We start from the raw sequence: 26070 nt of genomic DNA, 5'->3' as shown, positions 1-26070 counted from the left end.
CAGCTTGAACACCAACAAAAGGAACATCCAGAAGAGGCCAAAATTAAACACATCAGACATATCAGTTCTGACGAAAACAAAGTGGAATGCTGACGAGAGCACATTTTCGCTATTATTATGCTTATGGGTCTTAATTTTTATTCTCTTTTTGCTTTCTAATATCATGTAAAGCCAAAGGTTTGTGCTAGCAACTAGAGATTTGCTCCGACAAATACTCCAATTTATTCATTTTTCAAAAGTATTTCATTGCCACAACCATCAATCTCTCCGTTAACGAGCAAAGTTAGCTGACGATAAACCACAGAGCAGCCTGTGTCAGGTCTAATTTTAGGTATGTATCACCACTTTATGGGAAGATCGATTTGATTCAGTTAATGCAATAGCTGTCTGTCACTGTGCAGATGTTTGGGCCCCATGTAGGGTTAGTGAGTCACTCTCTGTATGGCCACAGCTTTCAAGAAACACATTAGTACAAAGAAAGCTGCCCACAATCTTTCCACAAACACCAAAAAAAGAATACTAAACATTTATGAATAGAATAGTTGGGCCGCCTGTTTATTGTAAGGTGTCCACATGTCATCTAAATATCGTAAAGTTCTTTATTATTTCTTCTCCTGACTCGGCTGAGATATGGAAGTCAGTCAATGTTGACCTAAGCAGGATCCTCAAAATGCTGTTTTGGAGAAAGAAGGAAGCTGCAGTAAATTCCCTGCCTACTTGAGAAGACGAATGCCAAAATCTGCAACAGGCTGACGCTGCTGCAGTCTGGGTTTGAACTCTGCAATCTCCTCTCCTAGATTTATAGACACTCCTCTCCTAGATTTATAGACACCCATCCGAGTTCTAATCCAACACATGAACTTGACATGAAACATCTTCCTCTTTCTGCCTGTAAGAAAGCTGATCCTGCAGACCCCCCACTGACACCGCCATTCTCTGTGATATCAAGTCCTTCAACTCTGTTTCATTCAGTCATAGGCAAAAGCCAAAGGAGTGGAAATGGCCATCTTGAGTTTCCATTCTGGACAGTTTAACGTCAGCACAGCTGTTATCCTGTCACATGCACATGGGAAGGAAGACTTTTGGCTTGTTTTTATGAGTCCCCACTGACCTCTCATCTGCTCATAAAAGAAGTTCCTTGTGCAGCCTCGGATTTTAGAGAAACAACATAGCGGGGGCAATACATTTTCACCGCCTCGTGCTCTAACGGGAGTCTGCTGGTGTTTCTTTCAGACAGACGCACAAGATCTCCAAAATTCCTCGCCTTCAGCTTCGTCAGAGATACATAATTGAACCAGGCTCTGCTTCAAACGCAGCTTTTTGGCAGCTGCACAGGAATCCACCATTCAGGAAAAAAAAATACCGGTCTTAAAATATCCCATCAAAAGCCGTATTACTGTAAGCCGGGTCTAACAGAAGTTCCTCATCAAGCATGATGAACCGCAGAGTCGTTTAAACAGGTGAACCGGAGAAGGCAGTCCAGAACGCACTGCTCACAGTCCAGCTGTGGCGCGCACTCCGAGCCACAAATGTTAGCAAATTCAAAAGCCATGAAGACGCAACATCTTTAAAGGTGATGTATTTGCTTTCTAGAACAAGTAGGATAAGTCTACAGGCTATAAAGAATGTTTGTCACATTCTGTGAACAAAATTGTGCCAATGAGATTTCAGTCTGGCCAGTTCTTCCTCCTTTCAGACTGAGATGCTGAAGGCCCAAACCAGACCCAATAATTTGCTGCTGGCCACGCCCTCTAACTCAACGTTTACACTTGCATGTAAACAGACATGAAATTATACAACTGTACATCTTTGACAAGTAAAAGTGGAGCCTCCTGCACAACCAATAAGAGAGCAGGAAGTGGCTTATGAATGGTAACAGACTAGTAAAACACTAGTCTGTTTCAGCAGTAATTATGCAGCACATGCAGCAGTAAAACCAGTTTGTGTTGCTAGGTAACAGGCTGGCCTTCTCAGGGGTTACTTGGTGAGGGGCAGTGCCATCAGATTTGTGGCAATAAGAAGCAGTGGAAACCTAAATGGAAGTACAAAAACATGCAAAATGTGAATTTTGCACTTTATGTCCCCTTTAGCAAAACCAAATTTCTCTCTTGAAGGGAGGACTAGAACGACACCTGAGGACAGGCTGCAGTTTTACTGAGAATAAATTACACACAGGTTGATTCTGTAGACATAGAAGTTTTCAGTGGGGATTATTAGGAAACTTCAGCTGATCATCCTCCCTTTGGATAATCCTCCTCCTGCTGCTGCTGCTTTTATCCACCACAGACATTCTTCATTAAACCTGGTATGCCATGTTTTCAGCAATCACTAATCTGGTCCTTACAAAGCTCATTTCCTTCTCTTCCTTGCTTTAAATCTGCCCTATTCCTGGCGGATTGTTTAGTTCGGTAGTACACCCTGGTCCTGTAATGTTTGGCAGTTTATAAGAGGGAGGCGAGTTGCGTTCCCTCTAACGTTTGGCGCCGGGGTCAGTCTTTTGGGGAGGGAAGTATAGAGTCATATCCATTCTCACTGTTTCACAAGACCCATCCTCTGAGCACTGAGCATGATTGCGTCATGTTGCTGACACTGAGCCCAGAATCATTTCTGGCTGTAGAAATGGTCTTTCTCCAAAGATGAGATTACTTGGGCGTATTTAACCTGTGGACAAAGAGTTAAAACACTCTGTCTTTTAAAACTATCTCCTTTCCTGTAGGCTCCTTCAGTTCAGCAGGGACACTCTGAACCTGCAGCGTTTGCCAATTCACAAGACCAAGGCCAGGAGAGGAAGGACACAGCCCTGCTCGCATTTCTGTAGCGTTAAAATGACCAAGGCGAACCTGAGTAACTGGATTGTGTGAGTTTTGCTGCCATTTATCATATGCTGTCAACATCAGGGCCCTCCCAGACACCAAGGCTGCAAGGTGAGCAGAAAATGTCTCACCTCGCCAGATGAAACTTCACACTCTGTCTCCAGGCCAGCAGGAAAGCTGGAGTCGCCGCTGGAGTCTTAACGCAGCAGCTCTACTTGTCATATGGTCATTTAACAAACCAGTGAGTGTTTGACTGCTGATGTTTAGGCTCATGGTCAGTAGCGCCTTTAGGGGTGTATGCATGGTTGGTTCACTGATGATCTGAGTTAAATTAGAGCTGCTTTGTCCATTTAAGGCAGCCCCATATAGCTCTGTGGTGAAGCAGTTCAAATGTGCTCTCACCTTAGACACATGCTGTCAGTAGAGTTCAGGTATCAGCATGGTGAGAGCGAAGCAGCACGTCAAGCTGGCTATGTCTCACCACGCTGCTAAAACCTCTGCTCTGTTTTGCTTCTTGGTGTACCACCTTTACAAATGCTGTCATGTTTAAGCGAAAATGCTTTCTGCAGACATAGAAACGTCTTGTGCTGTAGCTTTAAATCTGACCATAGGTCAAGGTCATTCTCGACACCATACATTTGAAGATTAATTAGGAAATGACTTCATGCCTGTGACACTTTCAAAGAAGGAAGCAATATATATATATCTAAAAAAAAATCATTACTTTTGCCTTTCCATTTCTCCTGCAGAGATCAAATGAGTCCGCTAGGGAGACTTAAAAATTATGACCCTGCAGAAACGGGCCAAACAGTGAGCATTACAGTCAGATTACATCATCAGATCTCACCTGCCATGACCTCATGCAAAATCTTTTTCACTAAATGTAGAAGGAAGGGCTACTGTGATGGTTGTGCTGGTTAAAATGCCACAGCAAACTTGTACTTCAAATCCATCTTTTTTAGCATAATTTTGTATAAAAGGACAAAAGCAATGAAAAGCTGTAGTTATACACCCTCCAGGGCAGATACACCAGTATCTTAAAATCCTAGCAGAATTTCTTCACAAGATTAACCAAGACAGTTGATTTTACAACCATAAACCTCACCAGTTTCAAACCCTAGTGATCTGTATCATCCCTGGTCCACTACCTGAGCAAATGGCTGCACTATCTCCTCAGCATCCAGTGAAGTTTCACAGAAACAACCTAAAGCTCCAGCTCTGTTTAGAATGCAGTCAGGTTCTCCAGAGTCCTGCTAATCACCTGATTATTTGAGTCAGGTGTTTTGAAGCAGAAATCTAAAAGATGCAGGTAAACGGCCCCTTAAGGTCTTCGGTTGGACATCTTTGTTAGGATGTTTGAAAAGTCAAACGTTCACAAAGGCTAAATTATCAAAGCTTTTCTGAAAGCATGCAGTGGAGTTAAATGCTAACATCATGTACTGGAATATCTCTTAATAAAGTGTTAAGTTTTTAACAAGGCAAATTTAAATTTATCTCATGTTAGGATGCTTTACTTCCAGAAAAATACTTTCAGGTATTTGTGATAAAATTATCAGTTGAGACATAGATGAGAGAACATTTTTATAAGACTCTAATGACCAGTTTTTACCTGCGTTTAATCAGGAACTAAGGATGTGAGTAAAGAAAAGAAATGATGCTGCTAATGGGAATAAGTGAAATTTTGTACTTTGTGAGTTTATGATGTATTTTCACACATTTTTAGGCTTTGCTGAATCTGTGTGATTGGGTCAAACTGATTTATTTTGAATTGTTTTCATTGTGTTTTTTTGTACAGTTAAATATAAGTGTCAAGTTTCTGGTGAGGACATTTGTGGTTTAACTGGCATTATGTGCACAAACTGAGTTGAACTGAATCAATCACAATTACAGTTACATTTGTAAATCCCAATACTTGTAAATCAATTTGTGCTGATTAGTGGACATGTCTTCCTCCCTTGTTCCCTCAGGACTTTCATTTGTTTGTGTCCTCAAAACGCTTATGCAACGCTAGTTTTTAACACGTCCGAAATGTGTCCTGGATGATGGAAAATGGGTGACATATGATTTACATTTAAACCACGTACTGAAAAGCCACATAGTGTGTCGTCTACTCAAGAAAAAAATTCCAATTCATTGCTTCCATCTGAACAACGTGGGTTTACAGAAAGTTACTTGTAGTTTTTGAATGACTTTCCCAGAACGTTTTAAGGAAGTCCCTAAAACTTTTTCTCCTGCTTTAAACAAAAGCCCTCATAAATATTGGCAATGTAAAGCCTGTCTGCGACTAATATTGGTGAAAGCAGAGATCCCATTGGTAGATGTGTGATGCCTGGAACTACAAAGCAGATTCAATCTTAAGTTGGGGTTGGAAACTTTGCTGTGCATGGACGTCTACGCAGAATGTTTGAGCAGCCACTAAAGCATTCAAATGTTTCCATTGTGGTTTTGTGTGTGTTTGTCTGAAACTTAGAAGCCAAGGCTGCTCCCACCCTTAATTGCCCATCATCCTCAAATGTTCGACATCCTGAGCTTTGAATTGCCTCGTTTGCGCAGGAGGCAGTCAGAGTAATGATATGGAAGAGAGCCTCGCATGAAATTCCAGGAATTAGCATGCTGGTGATTTTCTCCACTTGATTTGCAGTGACTTGAAATAGAGAGGCTCGTTTGGTGCTTTGCAGAGTGGGACCTCACACCAACAGCGATGTTTAGACATGCTCTCTTTAGCAGCCCAGACGTACACAGGGGTCTTGCACTGACTCAACACATTTCCTTGATTTCTGATCCTGTAATCCTGACCCAAAAATCCAGCCACTAAAAAGACGCAAGTATGAAGTCAGGGTAAAGAAATGCATAATTCCCCCTCTGGGATGTAGCTTGCATGTGTCCCTGTGCGAGAACTGAATCCCTTAAAAACAGAGCCCTGCATTATGCATTGTGTGTTGAGGGGAATGAGGGCATGCTGAAGAATACCATGCGCTCAGCACCATAATACTCTCTGGCGGAGACAGCTTGTGGTTGACCACGGAAGGTCACGCCTAGCTCCCATCCACCAGGAATGCCTTCTCGCTGCCTCTGCAGAACGCTGGCATCGGATCAGAACCGGCTCATTAGAGTCTGCGGAGGTGAGGAGGTGCGTCACCTGCTCACTCTGGCAGCTGCATCAAAGGTGCTCCCATGGGAAAGGAGCTCCTGGGAAGTTTGCAAAATCTGATGGAAAAGTGCAAACACCACCAAACAATAAGGAAACACAACCCGCTTTAGGTTTGGGGAACTTTGCCAACTGGTTTTTCATTTATCTTTCTTGTACTTTAATCACATGCAATCAGTAATGCTTTGGCTGCGAAAACTTTTCTTTAGGTCACTGATCTCTTTTCAGCGCCGAAAGGTGAATCATGTGGCACCGCAAACAATTTGCTGCCACCTAGTGTCCAAACACTGAGAAACACACTCAGCGGACAAAGCAGCAAAACTGAACTACAGTTCTGAAATAATTAATCGTGATGAATCACTTATTAAAATAATTTAATAACTAATTTAGTAACGGATTAATCATCAACTGGAGTACGCGGACTCAAAAAAACTGCAATTTTAAAGGAGAAAAAAATCTACTTCATCCAAAAGTGAAAAAAAGTATTTGCATTTCAGATGAAAACCCCTTCATCTGTTTAAATGTTTTGCCCAAAGCTCCCCGAGTGGCATAGTTTTGACTCCATCCAGTTCAATTACACTTTCTTTTCTTATTTAAAAAAAATGAAGTGAATTATTTGTTTATTTCCATCTTTTAATGTATTTATAATGTTGTGTAAAAAGGCTGAAGTAGTGAAAAGACAAATATGTCATTTTTTTAGTTGGATAGTATCAGAGTAATTGATAGATTAATCAATAAAATGATTGTCAGTTGCAGTCCTGGTAGAAAAACTAACTACTTTGCAGGACACATAAGTGGTAGAAATATATAACAGTGCTGTGTAAAATTAATCCCCCAATACATTTATCTATGCTACTTTCCTAAAACCACCTAACCTTGTGTGAAAATAAAACTGTCTTCTCTTCATTAAATCTTGATTTAACTGTGGTTCAACTCTTGTTTTGTTGTTTTTGTTCAGTTTTATTAGCCACATAAAGAAAACAAAGAGCGCTGCGGCGATTCCTACCAGACCTGATAATTTTTGGTTCCTGTTGAACAAAATATTCACTTGAATAGAAGCTATGTGGCGACATGAAACAGGCTGAAAAGAATCAATGCAAATTAGTTTAAGAACAGCTGAAAAACATTGGCATCTATCAGTTTAGAAAAGGATTAGAAAGGGACTTCTAAGGTTTGTTATTATCCACAGATGGAGGAAACAGAACAGTGAACTTTCCGAGGTGGCGTCAGGCTAACCAAATGGCTCCAAGAAGTCAGCAGATCACAACAAACTGAGAACAATACCCAAAGCACTGCAGGCCTCAGTCACCACAATTCATTTAAACAGATTCAGCTATCAGAAAGAGACTGACCAAATCCATGGACGCTGTCTAATTCAAAACCCTCTGCTGACCAGGAAGAACACAAAGACCCATCTTACATTGCTCCAAAAACAGCTGGAGGATCACTGAGGCCGGTTGAGAATATTCTCTGGTTCGACAGTAAGAAGGAGGAACTTATTGGCTGTGTCCTGGTACATTTATAAAACTAAGACCTAATTTCAGAAAAACAACATGGCACTAATAGTCTGGTGGTGCTTTGCTCCCTTTGCCATAATTGAGACAGATAGACTGTGTTGTGAAGGAGACTGAAGATTTTCCACTAAATTCAAGCTCACTTAAGGTATGTAGCCAGACAATGAGCAAGAAGTACACCTCTGAATGACTTGAAAATAAGCGTGTCAAGTCAAACTATATTCATCTGGCATGATATTAAACAGGCAGTTCCTGCTAAAAAGCCCTCTTGGTTGTTTCAATTAAAGCGACTCTGCAAAGAAGAGTGGGCAAACATTCCTCCACAGCGATGTAAAACACGTACTGTCTGGTGTAGTATTTGCTGGATGTCAGGGTGGCACAGTCAGTTATTGGGTTTAGACAGCAGTTATGGTTTTGTACAGAGTTCAGGCTTGTTTATGTACAGTAGCTATTTCCCCCTTAAACAGACAATATTACGTGTTTTCAAGCCACGATTGTGCTATAATATTACAATATGGGATCATATTATAGCCCAAACAAACATATTATAGCCCAAACAAACAACTGTTACCTTCAGTTGTTACAAAAATGTCAAACATGACTTAAAATTTGACTTCCTAATTAACGCCTTGGACTTGAGCTTCTGTTTCTTTAAACATCTCTTGCTCTTTCTGAAACTCTGTCTTCAGGGCGTAATCACAACACAGCTCCTCTTTAATAACATTTTTACCAGCGTTTCACTGAGAGGCAGCTCCTATGATGAGCTCAGCAGATGCTCAGTTCCACCAGGTGTTTGCTAATTGCTGCTGGCTAGTCTGTAGGAGCTAAGTGGGGGAGTCACCGGGGAAGGCTGCACTGCGAGATGGGAGGATTGGCAGCTGCAGCTCCGGGATGAAGCTTTGCCTCGACTGTAGCACTCAGTTCCTCTCAGCGTTTTGCACAGCTAACTGGTTGCCACAGGAGATTAAACAATTTCTCAAACAAGAATGAAAAACATCTACGCAACACTCCAGGCATGTTTTTGATTATATCATGATGTGAAACAAAAAAAAAAAAAAGAGAAAAGGTCAATTTTACATGATGTTGCTTTAATCAGTGAAATCATTACTTGAAAACTCCATTCTGAAACTTGGTCTGACATGATTTGTTTGGGGATCTGAAACATTTAAATGTGATAAAAGCCATCCACAAAACAGAAAACAGCTTTTCAAAGTCTTTTATCTCTTGAGAACTTCCCCTCTTCAGTTCTCTATGTAATGCGGCATAACGTAGGTGCTGCTGCAGCGACCCCACTCTCCTGCTCCTGTGCAGTCAAACATGCTTCATATTTCCCAAGAAGGTGTGGGGAGATGTGGAGTCTAGACTGAAAATGCCTAGTCATTGGATTGCACACATTCCTGTGCTTGGCTCCTGCTCCCTTGACGCCTATTTATACGGCCAAAGAAGAGGCCCCTCACAGTCAAAAAGGGGAGATACACATCCTGAGCTGTATCTTTTTGATTTACGTGCGGATTCACCTACAGATATGATCTTCAAAGGTACACAAACTGGATGTATAATCAATACGCATATTATAGGAACTCAGTCAAGAGAAGGCCAAACCCAATCGATCAAATAGTTTCAAATAGACTCATTTGTTCAGGTACGTCTCTCTAGTAAACAGTGAGCTCAGAGCCTGAGCTGTGAGATCTAGAAAAAACACAGAGCTGAGTATTTTTAGTTTACTGATGAAGTGCTTCAAATAACACAGGTCATGCTCCTCTTAGCTGATCTCTTTGCAAAGTAACAAAACTTTTTTTCACATCTTGACACAATACAATCACCAGCTTTAATTAATTTCATTGACGTTTTATGTGGCAGACCAATTCAAAGGAGCACAAATGATTTCTGCTTCTCAGATGTTTCTGCCAAGAAAAGCAGGAAACCTGTAGTAACTTAAAATAAGTCTTAAGTTACTACAGGTTTTCTTCAGGGATAGCTTTTATTTAGCTTTTTAACCTTTCCATCAACTCTAACGGTCTCAACCCTGCTGAACAAAGCACCCCATAGCATAAGGCTGCCACCACCATGTTTTACTGTGGGTGTTGTGCAGTCCACAACCACAGATAACAACATAAAACACAAACCATTTTGGTTTCATCTGACCAGATAAAATTTGGAATTTTCCCATATAATGTAAAAGATTTACAAGTTTAGAAAAATAAAAAGCATTAATTGAAAATCATTCATCCCTTTCCTTCTTAATGGTACCAAGCCCCATTAAGATATTTAAATGTTTGTGGTTGTAATGGGACAAACTGTGGAAAGTTCAGGGGGGTTAAGGCTCTATAAATGAAGCATCACTCTGACTGGATAAATGTGCCAACACTGGGTGGAAGTTCCCCAAACTTCAGACCAGGTGCTCGACTTGTCAACACAGGGGTAGCTTTCACCATCTGGCCCCCTCCCAAATCACTCACTTTATCTGCGACAGTCAGCCGGCGAGGCTGGATCTGGTTCTGGTCAACATCAGCAACACCGCGGCTCCCAGGCTGACTCACATACTGAAGGTCAGCGCAGGTTTTGCTTCATTTTCTTTAAATTTTATTAAAAAAAGAAACAGGTTTTCCTAAGCAACTCAGGAGAGAATCCATATTGTTTTATTCAGACTAATTAATGGAAAATATTTAAATTTATGGACCTCAGGTTTTGTAATGGAAAAAAGCCATAAAATAATCTGTAGTTTAAGTTGGGCAAACTTTTATCCAATAGACCCAAGTACACAAAGAGACACTTTCAGTGTTTTCAATCACCAAACTTCACTTTAATTAAAAAATTTAACCAATGAAAATAATTGTAAATTTTGCCTCAGTTATATTGACATTATATTTGTGAATTGCTGGTTGTGTGTTTCTAATAATATCACTCTAGTAACAGCATCCTCTGTAGATAAAAAGCCTCTGTTACAACAATGTTTCTACTAAAATAAACACAAAGCTCACTGGAAAAGACCTGGAAATTATTACATCATTAAATTATTTTTCACTTCCTAACCCTATGAAGTTGAGATGTTCGCAACTTCAATGTGAAGGGAGAAACTCCTAATCAACCCAAACGCAACACCAGTGGAAACTTGCAAAAAGATGATCAGAAACGATATGAAGGCACGTAACAGACTCACTTTGTTAAAAAGTAAAAGGATTTTAAAAACAGTGTAAGGTCTTAGTCCAATTACCCTCAAAATCCTTTTAAAAATCTGGGATATATTAGTTTCATACGTCTATTTTTGTTCGAGAAATTATTATTCACGTATGATAACATTTATCATGAACTGACTACAAAAGAAAAGACTGTTTAGGTGGTTTTGCAAAAGATTTCCATACAAAACCTTTAAGTGTTTAGTCGCATTACAAACACAATGTATTTTATTGTGATTCTATGTGACAGACCAACACTAAGAAATGCAGAATTATGAAGAGGAAGAATTACGTTTATCATTCAGGTTTGTGTGCACAAGCCAGAAACTGAACTTCAATTTCATAAAAAAGAAATATATATTCAAATGGAGGAGAGTGATTCACTTAATGTTGTGTTGACCTTTTTCAGGCTGATACTCAACTGTTCTGCAAAGATCATGACGATATTGTAGAAAACTAACCCAGTACAGTGGATTAAAGTGAAACAAATGAAAGCTTATAGTTAGTCACTCATCTTCATCATCCTTGATTGAACTGCTTTGTCCCAGAAGCAGCTGAACCGTGGAGTCATCTGACCACAGAACAAGTGTTTGCTGTTTTTCCGTGCGTCTGGGGTCAGATGGTGCCGAGGACTCAGCAGCGTTGCAGCACAGAGTTAATAAACGGCGCCTCAGGTTACATTTTTGGATGCACTGATTGAGTGTGCTGAGTGACAATAGTTTTACAAGATGTTCTCAACACTATGCAGCCATATTAATCCCATATTGGGGTTTATGCACATCTAACCGTTGATTTCAGCCTTGGCCTTCATCTATCAACGGCACCCTGGACGGGTTTCCTACTTTTGGGCTCCATATGCCCTCTACGAATGTCCCATATGCAAGCAAACACTTGCGTCCTTTAATGAAATCCATTTAGCATAGAACTGTATTTTTTTTATGGCCTAATTGTAATCTAATTGCAATCCAGTTTAAGTTTGATAAGTATAACGTCTGGTCAAAAACCCATTCACAGCACAGCAGATGATTGTCTTTTTTTCTCACAGTAGATTTTGAAACAGCTAATTTTCCAGATTTCACAAAAATGTCTGGGTGTTTTCATTTGTTTGTTTTGTTTAATTCTGTTCAATTTTGTTATCGTTCACAATTAAAAATCTGTTGAAGAAAATACCAGAAAGGCAATAGGGACAAAGTCACCTGGATTCCATGCTTCTCACCTCATGTATGACCTCAAATGGGTAACGCTATAATTATTGTATATGATGGAAATCTGTCTTTCTAAATAATAAAAATAATAAAAAAGAGAAACCAATCTATGGCAAAGTATTTATATAATTTTACTTTGGAAAAATATGATTTAAAAAAACCTACACTAGAATTAAATACTTTAGCCGTTAAAAACCGACTGCAGCATAGGATCAAAAGACAGGTGCAGCCGCCTACCTGACGAGAGGCAGTGGATTTCCTTGAACTCTACACTCCAGACGAATGGGGCTGCCTTCAGCCACTTCCTGACTCTTCAGCTTTTGGAGGAACTGAGGTGGGGACAGGGGAAGCTCCGAACCCCCCTCTCCCATCTCCGGCGGGTTATTGTGTGTGCCCTCTTGTTGGCCTTCAGGTAGGGAGGAAGTGGACATCGAGCCTTGAGGGACGGTCCGCTGGCTTCTCGGAGACAGGTAGCCACTGTCAGGAGAGGAGGATTCCTCCTCTGCCTGCTGAGCAGAACTTTTGAAAACGGATGACAGTTCCTCAATGAAGGTGGCTGCCCGACTGCAGAACTCTGTGCCCGAAGCTGCTCGGCCGTTCAGCTCGAGGCCTTCGTGAACCAGCCTGGGCTTGTCTTGCTTGTACACGGGCTGGATGGACTTGTGCCGTACAACCTTCTCAGCTGAGGACGGAGCCTCACTGGAGATCTGTACGGGTTTGCTGATGGGAGCAATCTGGTTGGAGGAAACTGAAACTGCTCCATTGTCATCGGGGCAAACAGATTTGGTCTGGTGGTGTAGGCTTGGGCTTGAGTTGAGGTTTTCAGTCGTTTGAGAGGGCACAACATGGGGGGAAGGGACAGATTGGAGAGCCTGCTCCAGTTGTTTAAGACTAGAGGGGTCCTGATCTTCACATTCATCCGCCTCACCGAAGGCCTCCCGGGCCAGGTCCAGGCTAAGATTAATCTCCTCCGCACTCAAGAAGGCAGTCAGATCTGCAAAGTCCCCGTGTCCAGAATCCAGCTCTGTCGACGAGTCAAGGTAGAGTTCTCCATCAGAGGAGGCCTCAGAAAAAACACCTGCATCGCCTTCCGAAGTCCCACCTGCTGCTGGATCCTTGAGCAGCACTGAAATGGGGAGTGGTTGATTCCAACTCCCGTCCTGCATCCTGAAAGACATTAATCAGACCATTTGGGTGTTTATGGTGCAGGCAAAAAGAGGACTCATTGTACATGACATATTCATCTGCAAAAAGGCAATGACAGCAGGTCCAGTTTAAAATAAAAATTTTTATAATACAGTAGTGTATCATTTGCTCAGACAGCCATAACTGGCAGGATGACTCAAGGCGCTGCTGTCTGGACACAGCTGGTGGGTATTAGCAAAGGTCTTTACTCAGGTTCTGGTCCACATTGCTGACATTTCTCTGTTGCCTTGTGTCTAGTTCAACATACAGTCGTCACACAACATAACATTTCATCACATCACTAAAACAGGTTCCAGAATTATTGGCATTTATTGGTAACGTTGTATATAAAAGTCTTAAAATAAAAAGTTGTGCAGACTTGGTGTCCCTTGCTGCAATTTTTTTTTTCCATCGTTAGAGATGTTTTTGTCTCACTTGCTAACATTAACTGGAGTCCTTGTCCAGCCTTGTTTGTCAACGTTCAAGTTGTTTTGAGCTATTGCTTTGACTGTCGAGTTATTTCCTGTGATTTACTGGAATGGCAAGTTCTCTTGTCTTACCCATTTTGAGGAGACACATTTATATCCAAGAAAAACGGAACATTGTCCATTTCCAATTGACAGTGTTGGTGCTCATCAACTTATCAAGGTAAAGCAAAAGAATAGTGGTGTGAATGAGTATTTGTGTCCTTAAATACTTTGCTAAATACTTTGGCTGTCGTTCCTTTTTCACTTACATATTTCACGTCATCAAACAAATTTCAGCATCAAACAAAAATAACTTTTTGTATTGCAAAAACTAATTTATTTTTATTAGTACATTTAAAAAAAAACAAAAAAAAACAACAACAAATCTAAAGCATGCCAGCAAAAAAGAAGATTATGGCATAGTCTAGTCAAAGTCTGGACTTAAAGATGTATTTATCACAAATTAATAAATGCATTTAGTTTATCTTGAACAACATAAACTTTAGGAAAATGCTTTAAGTTTTAATAAGTTCTTTCTTTTTTATATATATAGAATTTACTTTTGTTTTACTTTTGAATTAGCTGAATGAGCCACACATGCATTTGATCCGAATGCTCTGGATAAATATTATTAAAACTAGATGAATGGAAATTGAAATGGATGAATCCTAAAGTGTTTTTGAGTTCATTGCTTTTGCAGCCTGGCCTACAGAAAACACATTTCACCGTTGGTGTAAAATGTTATTGCATAAACAAAAGGTGGAGAAAAACAATAACTTTAAATATAATCCAAGCATGCATGTGGCCTAATTCTAAATTACTCTTATAGCATTATTAAATTTTGGTAAAGCATTGTTTTTTTGTTTTTTTGAAGTCAAAACAGAGCAGATTTGCTTTGCTCTTTGAGCGGATCTCCTCTGAGCCTGAGCTTGTGAATAATGTGCTGCAAAACCTTTGGACTTGATATGCGGATGATGTGACGCTCAGAGCCTCATGGCGTCCCGAAGACCAGCTGTTGTTATTTATAATCCCCTGCGGCTCTGTTTCACAGCAGCACCGCGGCCCCCTCCCACCCAGAGCAGAAGGAGTGGGGCCTCTACCTCCAAACACTCACACAGGTATCCGTGTGTGTGAGTGTTTGTGAGTGAGTGTGGAGACATTTTTACAAACAAGCAAAGACAATCACCTTTGAGCCAGAGCGAAAACACAGAAGACTTCCACAGAATCAATTTGTCTAAAAGGAGTGACAACAACTACACAGATATGATTCAATGTGAACGAGGAAAATCTGTGACAATAATCGACATAATCTGTATTTTATGTTTCATTTTGAAAATACTGTGTTTTGTACACACTAATTACTAAGTATATGCATGCTGAACATGGTTACACATTACAATCTGACCATTTGATGCATTGAAGGCAAAGTGTACTTCAAAATAAGAGGAAGTTTTAACCTTGGAATAACCTGACACCCACTGATGTACAGAGAACATTTCTTTGAAACACTTTACTACAGAATTAAATGATTTGAACTGTTTGATAAACAACTAAGAAACTAGTCCTTAAAATATGATTCATTTAAAAATTCATATTTACCTTCAAGTGTCCCTGTGTGGCTGAAAGTTTTTCCCTTGTTCTTTGGGTCCAGGTTTGTCTTGTTTATGTGGGAACGAAACAAAATGAAGCTTCTCTTCTCTATCCCTCGCCTTATTGGTCAGACGGTCAGCAGGTTCTCTCAGGTTCAGGGTCCAATTGCTTACTGCCTGTGCAGCTTGCTGCTGTCCCATCTGTGCCGGTCCCTAGCTGCTCACTGTGTGGGGCTATATTTGGCCCCTGACTCATGTTACACAGCCAGACTGCTGGCAAGAGGAACAGAAGGTGGAGGTGACATTTTCTGCACTGATCTGGTATTAATTAAGCACAGTGGGCAAAGACAGTCGTAATGTTAGGACACTACTCTGCTGCTCTAAGCTTGTAAAACTGGGATAAGGGTAGGCCTTCATGACTATCTTTTGTCTTCTTAGGGCACCTGAAGAGACAACAGTGTTGCTTCTCTCTCCAGCTGAGTCGACCACATGACCCGGACCGCTCAACTGCTTTTATTTCCCCCAATAATCTTCACGATCCAGTGTTTAGGCTAAAGTTCAGGAAAATGTGCAATTTTTTAAAGTAGTATTTTCAGCTGTTTATTCATCCAGTAAATGCATTTTTCAAATTTCTTAATCATCTGTTATTAAAAAGACACCTCAGACCCACGATAAAACCGTCTGTCATACAGTCAGGCTGTTGGGGATCATACGGCCTCACTTGGTCTATTTCTGGTCCGCTATCACATTTTGTGCTCCTTGAGCTATTCTGGTTCTTCTTGAATCTACTGATTACCGTTAAGTGCAGGTGATAAGTCCAGAAGGAATTTTTTTACTGTCATCACGCATGCCTGCTGTCCACCAACTAATGAGCAACCTGGGATTATCTTTGTGTGTTGGTCTACAGCAATCAGCTCCCTGGGTAAGATGTCAAGAAATAACTGCATTATTCAGTAGTAACTTCTTAATATAGTATAAAGGCATAGATCTGTTTTCAGACGCATGTAGAGTAGAACTGGAAAATGTCCAGCTTTCCTTTGACCATGACTGTAAATTGCAATATCCTGCAGTGACTGGCAAAATATTTATACCTCTAAAACATTTAGAGCAACACAAAGTAATGTTAAGTGGGTGTGGAGGATATTATGTTTTTATTTTTCTATTTAATTATAGTTTTAATATTAATTACTATAAGCTAAAAGATATGAAAAAAATACATAAATTCAAATGTTCAGTTTAAAACAAGCCTGAACTAAACATCAAAAATCTACTTTCATTAGTTAATAGTTCAGTTATGCACCACTTGTTCTTGTCGTGCATTACCTGGTGAAACATACATTAAACGTTGTAGTTTTTACATCAACTCGATGTGTGAAAAGTTGAAAGGAAATGAATACTTTTACCAGACTCTCCATCTCGACACTTCTTCTCTATTTACCAATCGAGTTTTCGCCGTTGAGAAGTTTTGACCTTTCTCACGTCCCGTCACTCCTGCTCTGATTGGTGGAAGTGAAAATATGGCGGCGTCTGTGCATCTGTGAAATAATAGAACGAAAAACTAAAGTAAGACTCTTGAGACGCTTTACAGAAGTTAATGCTGTCCTTTAGCTTCCGCCAGTTTTAGGGAACGAGACGGTGACGTAACTGTCTCTCTCTTTGCTTTAGCTTCCAGAGGCTAAAGCTAACCAGCCTGCTAGCAGCACAGCGGTTCCCCGGTGGAGCAGCTCCTTAAAGGTGAGTAAGATGCCCGGCCTCTGGGTCTGTTTGACCAGCTGTCAAATCTTACGGCAGCTTGGAGCCATAAACATTTCCCCAAACCGGTTTCTTTTATGGGCCGAAATTGTTGCAACTTCATCTTTCAATATGTCAGCTTCTTCCCATCAGTCATCCATATACTGAAGTATCATTTTATCTTTGTTAAATCATCCATCGCATGGCAAGACAAATTGAAGCAAACTCAATAATTTTCGTTTGCATGATTTATTGTTTTTTCTTTTTCTCTCTCTCTCTCTTTCTACCAAAAACTGGATGATAAAAGTCGTCAGTCTGGTGCATTGGTCTCGCCTACCCGTTTTTAATGTTGTTTACAGACTTGTTTTGTTTATTTCTTTTGGATATTTAAAATGTCTCCCGTTTCCAGTGATAAATGTTTATCAGAATTCAAAGTTTATTCATGTGTTCTTGCCATTGTTATTCCATTACCTATATCTTACCTGAAAATGGTCACAAAACAAAATTATCATTTACTGCACGAACTGCTGCAGCAAAATTTGTTATCGTAACAGCCCTATTTGCATGTAGCCCTGAAGTTGAATGCAACATAATTGGTATACTAGAGAAAAAAAGTGTAAGTCTGTATAGCCACAGCAGTTCAGCAGTAAGAAAGGCCAAATTATCCTATTTTTTTTTCCTCTACAAACTACAGCACTAAGTCATGACTGGATTGTGAAAAAATTAAGATCCTGTTTGTATTTCTCCTCTTTTTCCAGGCAACATCATGCCAGCTTTCCGGCAAGTGGGAGAGAAGCAACTTCCCAACCCTGTGAAGTGTATGGCGTGGTCTCCTAAGAGGGACCTGATTGCTTTGGCTAATACAACAGGGGAGGTGGGCTCAAATGCAGAGAACGGCTGAGTGTAGGACTTTTTGTATGCAGTAGTTTTGTTTGTTTCTAACTCCAATAACTTTCCGCAGCTGCTACTTCATCGCTTGGCGAGTTTCCAGCGGGTTTGGAGTTTGGCACCCAGTGAATACACTGGGAAGGAGATCACTGCGCTCGCCTGGAGACCTGATGGCAAAAGTAAACGATGGCTTTGAATATATTTACCTGCGTGTTTGATGAAATAATGTGACCATTATGTTTTTGGTTTTTGCTTTAATCGGCAGTTTTGGCATTCAGTCTTGGAGACACCAAGCAGGTGGTTCTGTGTGATGTTGAGAAAGCAGAGATTCTTCACATGTTTCCAATACAGAGTTCGGTAACCTGCATGAACTGGATGGAGGTGGTGGAGGAGAACAGGTGCGCCCCAGGCTCACGATGTAAACCAGGATGCGTGTTCTCTGGCTAGAAATGTGCAAACGATTCTCCTTTGGTTTCAGTGCCCTTGGCTCCTTTTATAACTCTGAGGATGAATCCAAGCTTTTCCTTCCTGAATTACCAACACTCCCCAAGAGGTAAAAGCACCGAGTATCCATTCCACCTCAAGACTGCAAGTTTATTTTGAGCTAAGTAACATGATCCAAACTTTCCTCACTAGCTACAACACTACTTCAAAGATATTCAGGTGAGATTGAAATGATCGATTTTCTCATTTGGTGTCTGAGTGGAAGCTGACTGTGTTTATCCGTCCTTGCCACACAGTGAGGAAAAGTCTGACGAGATCCTCAACCTCCTCGGAGAGGTTCGGTAAGGGCTTCTTATTGGATATAAAAGATTACATTCTTGATTCTGCACAGTTATTTGGTTGTTAAATCAGTTTATAATTTTGTCTTGCTACCAAACAGGCTGAACATCCTTGTTCTTGGAGGAGATGCTGGATGTGTGGAGCTTTATGCATATGGGATGTACAAAATTGCCAGTCTTGGCGAGGTGAGGTTTTTTTTTTATTATTATGGTTCCTTATCCTGTCCAGTGGTCAGAGGCTGATATAAATGGACCTTTCGATCACATCATATATTTATATTCCCCAGAAAATTATAAAGTACACAGGATTTATGCTCCTGCAAAAATATGATCAGCTTATAAAAATGGAAACTTTTTTAAATTATTTTTTTACTCAGGATATCAAAGTAATTTGAATTGTTTTTACATAAACTGAAAATTGTTTGCTTGTAATAAAATGCTGTGATTTTGTCAGTTTTTCTTACATAAAATTAGTTATTTTACTGGGTGAACTTAGCTGGTTTTTATCTTCTGCAGGTGTCGGGATCATGCCGCAGTCTGAGTCTGTCCAGCGATCTCAAGTCCCTGTCTCTGATTACAGAAGTCCAATCCGCTGATGGCGTCTTGGAGATCTGCTACGTTCAGGTGAGCCGGATCACATCACATCACATCATTGTCTTCGTTGCCTTCTTCTGCTCTGACCTGGATTTTTTTTTGTATTTTTTTTTTTATGTCATTGTTGCCGTGCGACAGCTGGACACAAGTTTGTTGTCGGACTGTCTTCCAGAGGTCACCAGAATGGCCCGCAAGTTCACCCACATCTCCACGCTCCTGCAGTACCTGCACCTCTCACTCACCTGCATGTGTGAAGCCTGGGAGGAAATCCTGATGCAGATGGATCTCCGGCTCACCAAATTTGTGCAGGTCAAATGCTCTTGTGTGATATAATTAATTGCAACCTGTGCTAAAGCAAATTTGTTACAAAAGTTTATTGTATAAACAGCAATTCAGGTAATTTAGGAATAAATTACCTAAAAACAAAAGAAATTTAAAAAGCACACTTTCTTTTTAAAAGAGCACTGAAATCTTTTTTTTATTAAATCCAATTTGTTTTTATCAAAGTGTATAATGTGATGTCTGACTAATTATGTGATATATTCTAATGTCAAAATGGTCTTATGAATATTTTTGTGCTTTATCAGTTGGACCCCTGGAAGATTAGTAATCACTTTGGTGGAAACTAACGGGGATAAACAAGAATATAAATTAAGGGATTACAGGTTACAATACTTCCACCAGAAAAGGACTAAAATCCAGTTCTTGTTGATTCTTTTGTTGCCCTTGTAGGAAAAGAACACAAGCACCCAAGTCCAAGATGAGTTTTTGGACCTCCTGCTGTGGGGGCAGTCCAGGTGTTTTATTGTTCTTATTTATTTATTACACATTATAGTGTTGTAATATCTACAGTGGCCTGTAGATGGTAGCAACACACTTTGAGTTGGTTAAAGTGCTTTTTCACTTGTTTCGTGTTTCCAGTCCCGAGTTGCAGGCTCTCCTCATGAACCAATTGACCGTCAAGGTAAAATCAGAAAATCTTTTACGTTTATGTGAATTTGGGTCATCCCATCCAGAAGCACCGGGATTTAAAACATTTTGTGTCATTCTGTGACAGGGCTTGAAAAAACTGGGTCAGTCCATTGAATCTTCTTATTCCAGCATCCAGAAACTGGTGATCAGCCACCTACAGAGGTATGTCGTCTCTTTGACGCACCTGGAAATTTTTGATTTCTTTCTATTAAGATGTCATTTTTTGTGTCTTCTGCAGCGGCTCTGAGGCTCTGTTATATCAGCTGAGTGAGGTGAGAGGAATGTCCCTGTGGAAGCAAAAGTTTGAGTGCCTCGGCTTGGATTCGGATGCAATTGATGGTACCAAACTCAACACGTGCACAATCTGTCTGTCTCTTTGGTTGTCCGTTTTAGCTCCTTCCTTATTTTGGATTTTGTAGTTATAATTGTTTCATCTCTGACCTTTTTTTGGTAAAAATGGAGTCATCAGAATGTTTCACACCAATCATGTCTCCTTTTCTAATGGAGCATTTCACGCCCACTTTGATAATTTTCTGTGCTTATGTAAGGACATGTGGTTTTATGACTTAGGGTTTGCTGCCAAGTTATTGCTTATAGTTATTCTGATGTAGAAATTTGTTACATGTCAAAAGGGTTTATTCATTCCTACAGGTACGGTGGCCCAGAAGAGTCGACTAAATGCAAAACGCAACGCCAAAAAGCCACAACTGAAGTTATATTAAACTTGCTAGTTACTAGCATAACTTCCGTTGTGACTTTTCGTTGCCTTATGAGGTTTGTATTTTCTTAACCCTTCTCGGCCACCGTAGTACAAGGATCAGGACCAAAACAAATATAAATCAGGTGTTGTACAAAATATTTACAAAAGAATTAAGTCAGATTAAGTTATTTTAGATTTGAATATTATTTTGAGTGTTTACATTCATAACTGGTGAAAATGTTTAACTACAAGCTGACTTGAAGATATTAAAGTGGGTTAGTTTATAGGAATGAAACAGTAACAAATTGGCCCGGGGCTTTCTGTCACTAAGTGTGTGTTTGTTTCGTGTATCCAGGTGCAATCACAGCTGTTGGCTCTTTCTCTCTCAAAGCTAACGAACTTCTGCAGTAAGTCTATCAATCATCTCAGTTTATGACATTTTACCATTTTATTCGTCACAACTTTTATGTTTTTTACATTCAGGGTGATTGACAAGAGCACAAAAAACTTCAAAGCTTTTTTCCGATGGCTGTATGTAGGTAAGAAGGAAGTAATTTTTGTTTTGTTTTTTTCATGTTCTACATCCTCATTGGCTCTTATAGAAGCTAATATTCACCTTGAAGTGTGAAACAGACGGTTTCTGGCTGCCGAGATCCTCTGTTAAGTCTTAAAATTTGATTCTCTACAGCAATGCTAAGAATGTGTGACGAACACGTACCGCCAGAGCTAAACAAGGTGAATTTTTAGCCCAGATTTATCACTTTTAGTCTTCCTATAATAATTTATCAGTTACATTATAATGTTTTATTTCCTCAGATGACTCAGAAGGACATTGCCTTTGTTGCTGATTTCTTGTCAGAGCATTTTAGTGAGGTGAAATGAGCAAATGCATCATATTCACATTTAAGAAATGTCTGAACATATTTTGAGTTGGAACTTGTTCTATTGTGGTTTTGCAGAACGAGGAACTCTTTGATCGTAAGGGGAAGTATTTCCATGTGGAGCGAGTTGGTCAGGTAAGTGACTAAATATTTTAGAAGAAATATGACTCATAGATGTTTGTGTCTCATATGGATATTTTTACAGTACCTGAAGGATGAAGATGAAGACCTTGTTTCTCCACCCAACACAAAGGGAAACCAGTGGCTGAAGTTCTTACAGGAGAGCACATACCTGAAAGGTAAATTGAGATTCTGAGTTTAGACAACCAGGCGACAAGGATGATTTAGGAAATCATGCAGTAACTTCTTTTATATTTTCATTGGTTTGTTAGTGAGCCCTTTGCTGTTTCCATCATACCCCCAAAAGTCTTTGCACTTTGTCAAGAGGATGATGGAGAATGTGATTGAGCGATGCCTACAGAAACCTGCTGTAAGTTTTTGGTGCGCTGCTGGTACATCTCAGTGATACAGGAAGAATATTCAGGAAGAATGTTGTTGAAAGTTGATCCCAAAAAATTAAACACAAAGTGTTTATATACCATTTCTGTGGTATTCAGCACATTGAATTAGTACTATAAATCACCTTTCTGATGATATTTTCCTTTACAGAGATACACCTGAATTATTTCCTCTTCATTAGTAGATAGTCATTAGGTTGAAACGTCTCTCAGCTTTGTGAATCCTTTTACAGGAAGTCATTGGAAGATCTGTGAAACAGGCTGTCTTTTTGCCTTTGTATGCTGTGTCAGACAAGTAAAGTCTTTTTATTGTTGTATATATTTCAGATATAAGATACTTAAATTCCCACAAGACGTTATAAATGTAATTACGTTTTGTTTTTTCTAGCTCGGAAAAGATTCCCCACCTTTTTGAACTTCCGTCTCTGTAAGTAAAACAGAACCTTCATGGAGATTTGCATCTGGATTAGCAGGAATGTGTTTTATATTGAGATTTTTTTTTTGTGGACCTTTCAGGTGGAACAATAAAAAAGGCAAAATGCACTGTGTTGTGTTCTGCATGCCAGAGATTTCACAAAGCAAGCTGTACTTGTTACGGAAAGGAACCGACCCAAACAGGTGCATTGTCTTCCAATCAAAAATGTCTTGGTCGCTTCTTTTTCAGGACTTATTACCCTGCTAACCTAATTAATTTTGCCTCTGTAGACCTATTCCAAACAGCTTCATGTCATTTGACCTCAGCCATTATTTGGACAGTACAGATGATGATGGTGTTGCAGCCCGGTGAGTTTATCTTGATCGTTTTATTTTATTTTTATTTTTCTTTGCACCTCAGAAGGTGAAATATATCACTTGTAATGTAACTCACACTTAAGTTTTTGTTTTGTTTATTTATTGCTATTTTAGGTCTCATTACGTCTACAGCTGCCTGGATGCTCGTTCCTATGATGATGAAATGCTAACGGTGGTCCTGCAGGGATCAGAGGATCAGAACAGCAGGCGCATCCTGGCTCAGGTTTCACTTGCCTCCAGCTTGAGCTGTGACTCTGAATTCAACTGGGAGCCCGGTGTGAGGTGTGTGCATGCGTGTGTGTGTGTGCGTGTGTGTATGTGTATGTTACAAAGCCTAGCAAAAATATTCATAACCCTGAAACACAGTTTAAAACTAGATTTTATATATAGAACAATACAAATCTCAGCCATTTAGCACATATTTGTGAGCTTAAAAGTGTGGTGTGCATTTGCATTCTTATTGAGCCAATACTTTGCAAATTGACTTTTTGGTCCAATTATAGCTGGAAGTATTGGGGTTTTTTTTCCTACGTCTTTTCCAGATCTGTCCATTTAAGGCTGAAATTTGTGCAAATTCTTGTAAAAATTAGCTCAAATCCAGTCAGACTAGGTAGTGACTCTGTTTACCAATCATTTGACTTCTGAAGAAAAGTGGTTGCACCTTATTTTACTCAGAAGTATTACAGTAAAAATGGGTGAAAATTATATTATTTGTAAAATAAATTCCAAACTGTTTTTATTTTTCGCTTCACAAATCTGAGCTAATTTATTCTGATTTATCACATGAAACACTGTTAAACTATTTAATATTCTATTTGTAATTAAAGGAAATCAAGTTTCACATTCGTCATCACCATTTAGCACATCACATGGAAAAGAATGCAGTCTCTGTCTCTCTCTCTCTCTGTCTGTAGAGCAAAATAAACAAATTGATCAACAAAATAACAAAACCTATCAAACGACAAATGCCCTCTGTGTTACCAGGTTGGACCAGCAGTGCAGCTCCATTCCCTGCCAGGGTCTGGTGTTGGGGAACCAGTGGCGTGAACTGGAAAACATGAAGGCCCAGTTTGTAGCCGTCAATGGAATCCGCAAAGTGGCCTGCGTGGTAAGTTTCAGAATTATAATTAAGAATCACCAGGTCTTCCTTGAGAATGAGATTTTAAATCTCAGGGAAACTTATCACTCTGCATAATTCTCTTGATAAACCTAATTAAAACAGCAAATTATATGAGAGATGCTGTGATGATAAGCCCACATTTTTCTCATTCTTCTCATCAAAAGTAATTTCCCCATATTCTCTGATTTTGCACAGTTGTATCAGTTGATTTCTTTGAGTTTGTGTGTCAGTGGCAGTAACAAGAGCAGAACGCTAAGTCATCAAATGAAATTTAAACTACAAAAATATTCAAGCAGGCATTTTCAATTTCAATGTCGCACGCATGGCTTTGAGATGTTGCTGCAGTTCGACATGTTGTACAGAATAAAATGCACAGTATTATAAATTTGTTTTGATGATCGAAAAGGTGTCATGGATGGTCACTTTTCTTTTTCGCTTTTCACTTGGCAGCTGAGTGCCAATTTAAGACACATCCGTGTTTTTGAGATGGATGTGGAAGATGAGGATGACGAGGGAGCCGAGTCTCAGAACGCCAGCGCTGACCAGGATGGACTGGAAACTGCGATGTCCGGTCAGGTGCCGGTGGAGGAGCGCTTGGAGTCAGAGGGAGAATCCAGAGAGCAGGAAGGAGACATGTTTCAAAAGTCAGAGGAACTTTTACAGTCGCAGGAAGCCTTGTAAATCGTGTGGCACTCGAACTGCATGAACTCTAAAGGACTGGGCTTACTTTTTTGTAAACATCTTTTATATTTAAAAATAAAACATCTTTCTGGATTTTTTTGTGATTTTTCTCTTTTAGTCTAAATTGTATGTTGAACCTAAACATTATTATCTTAATTTAAAAATTAACATTAAGCTATGTGTTAGCAGCAAACAAGTTTTGAACCTCAAAATGATCACATCTTTAATAATGGAATGGAAATTCCAGATTTAGCTCTGTGCAGCGTTCTCACATATGACTCAAATGTTTGCCGCAGCTTTGCAGGAAGATCTTGATTTAAAACTATAAACAAAGAGGAAAAAATAAAAGGAAGTACTTAAAACAATGTTAGGTTTTATATATAAAAAAAGAACAGTCTGTTTTAAGATCATGCCATGACATCTCAGTTAAAATCCAGACTTTGAGAAGGCCATTCTGAGGTGGACTTTTGGTTTGTTGTCCTGCTGCATAAACCTAAGTATGCTTGTGTTTATGGTCAAGAAAGATAGTCAGTCTCCTTCGCAAGTCGTCCAGACCCTGAACAGTAAACCATTTTGTTATTTTTCAAAATGCTGATCATTTGTTCAATAGTGTTTATTGCCATGGATTTCTCCCAAGGACTCACTTTTACCCAGTTTCTTTCTTACTGCCATGTCATTAACAGACAGTAACAAAGACAGGTGAGGCCTGCATGGGTTTAGATGTTTTTCTAGCTTATTCTGTGACCTGAATGTGTCGTCTGTGTGTTTGTAGGGTAATTTTGGTAAGCTGTGGATAATTGGTCTCGCCTTGGTCCACTTGAGTTCCAAACGCTTAGACGTTGCTTTGTAATTGCTTTCATTAAAAAGTTTGTTTGGAAATTATTGTTACATTTTCATTTCTCTAAGTAATTAGGACTGGGTCTTGCAAATGAAATTAACCTCAGCCTTCTGACAAATAAGGTTAATTTGAGTCCATTCATTATGTAGCAAGAAGTAGATAACCTTTTTGTTTTGTTTTATGAAGCTTTCCCCCCTTTACTAAATAGGTCTGCCTTCATAAATTGTAAACTGCTTTCTCAGGTTATACTTGTTTGGTGTGATGTCACCAGACACGTGCGTTTGTTTATGGACCGCAGGTTGTCTATCAGTTTTAGCTAACATTAGACTTTGTTTAACTACATGGCTGTTAGCAACAATCTTTCAGTCTTGACGCGTTTAATCTGGTTTACAAGACATGTAAGTACTAATATCTATAGAGGTTATAAGGTATAAAGTCCCCGCCCCCTTGACGTGACGCGGTTCAACGTGCACGAG

At 39.7% G+C, this 26070-nt stretch overlaps 2 protein-coding genes across 7 annotated transcripts in view; one reads left to right on the top strand and one right to left on the bottom strand.

Annotated features, from left to right (window-relative positions):
- The window catches only part of palld (palladin, cytoskeletal associated protein), a 64937-nt gene extending 48883 nt beyond the window's left edge, over positions 1-16054 (bottom strand). The window contains exons 1-3 of one of the 6 annotated variants that reach the window (XM_055049966.1): positions 15108-16051; positions 12959-13023; positions 12094-12880 (exon numbers count right to left, since the gene is read on the bottom strand). In XM_055049966.1, the coding sequence (XP_054905941.1) occupies positions 12094-12880; positions 12959-13022 (851 nt within the window). In that variant the 5' untranslated portion in view covers position 13023; positions 15108-16051. Of the gene's footprint in view, positions 1-12093; positions 13024-15107 lie in introns of all 6 variants that reach the window. The other 5 variants (XM_055049973.1, XM_055049934.1, XM_055049943.1 and 2 more) reach the window with 5 other exon arrangements.
- A 537-nt stretch (positions 16055-16591) lies between these two features.
- On the top strand, positions 16592-24849 carry anapc4 (anaphase promoting complex subunit 4). Its single transcript, XM_055049998.1, has 29 exons — positions 16592-16660; positions 16763-16831; positions 17587-17702; positions 17790-17895; positions 17982-18114; positions 18195-18269; positions 18353-18379; positions 18457-18501; positions 18600-18684; positions 19015-19122; positions 19231-19401; positions 19825-19889; positions 20014-20056; positions 20150-20226; positions 20303-20403; positions 21120-21171; positions 21248-21303; positions 21453-21499; positions 21581-21637; positions 21724-21780; positions 21851-21944; positions 22038-22135; positions 22397-22458; positions 22552-22590; positions 22680-22781; positions 22869-22946; positions 23070-23237; positions 23940-24063; positions 24526-24849. Exons 3-29 carry the CDS (start codon positions 17595-17597, stop codon positions 24754-24756), a joined length of 2409 nt encoding a protein of 802 aa, XP_054905973.1. The 5' UTR covers positions 16592-16660; positions 16763-16831; positions 17587-17594; the 3' UTR covers positions 24757-24849.
- The last annotated feature ends 1221 nt before the right edge of the window (positions 24850-26070 follow it).

The sequence above is a fragment of the Poeciliopsis prolifica genome, unplaced genomic scaffold (assembly GCF_027474105.1).
Source record: "Poeciliopsis prolifica strain line A6 unplaced genomic scaffold, Auburn_PproV2 SCAFFOLD002, whole genome shotgun sequence".
NCBI classification, from domain to species: Eukaryota; Metazoa; Chordata; class Actinopteri; order Cyprinodontiformes; family Poeciliidae; genus Poeciliopsis; species Poeciliopsis prolifica.
Note: the sequence above shows the minus strand (reverse complement) of the source record. Positions and strands in the feature narration are given on the sequence as shown.

Excerpts from the sequence above, each read along its gene's own strand:
- anapc4 (XM_055049998.1), top strand. The coding sequence starts at position 17,595 with ATGCCAGCTTTCCGGCAAGTGGGAGAGAAGCAACTTCCCAACCCTGTG. Across the intron at positions 18,115-18,194 it reads GAGGTGGTGGAGGAGAACAG|TGCCCTTGGCTCCTTTTATA; the intron begins GTGCGCCCCAGG and ends CTTTGGTTTCAG. Across the intron at positions 22,136-22,396 it reads GATGCCTACAGAAACCTGCT|GAAGTCATTGGAAGATCTGT; the intron begins GTAAGTTTTTGG and ends ATCCTTTTACAG.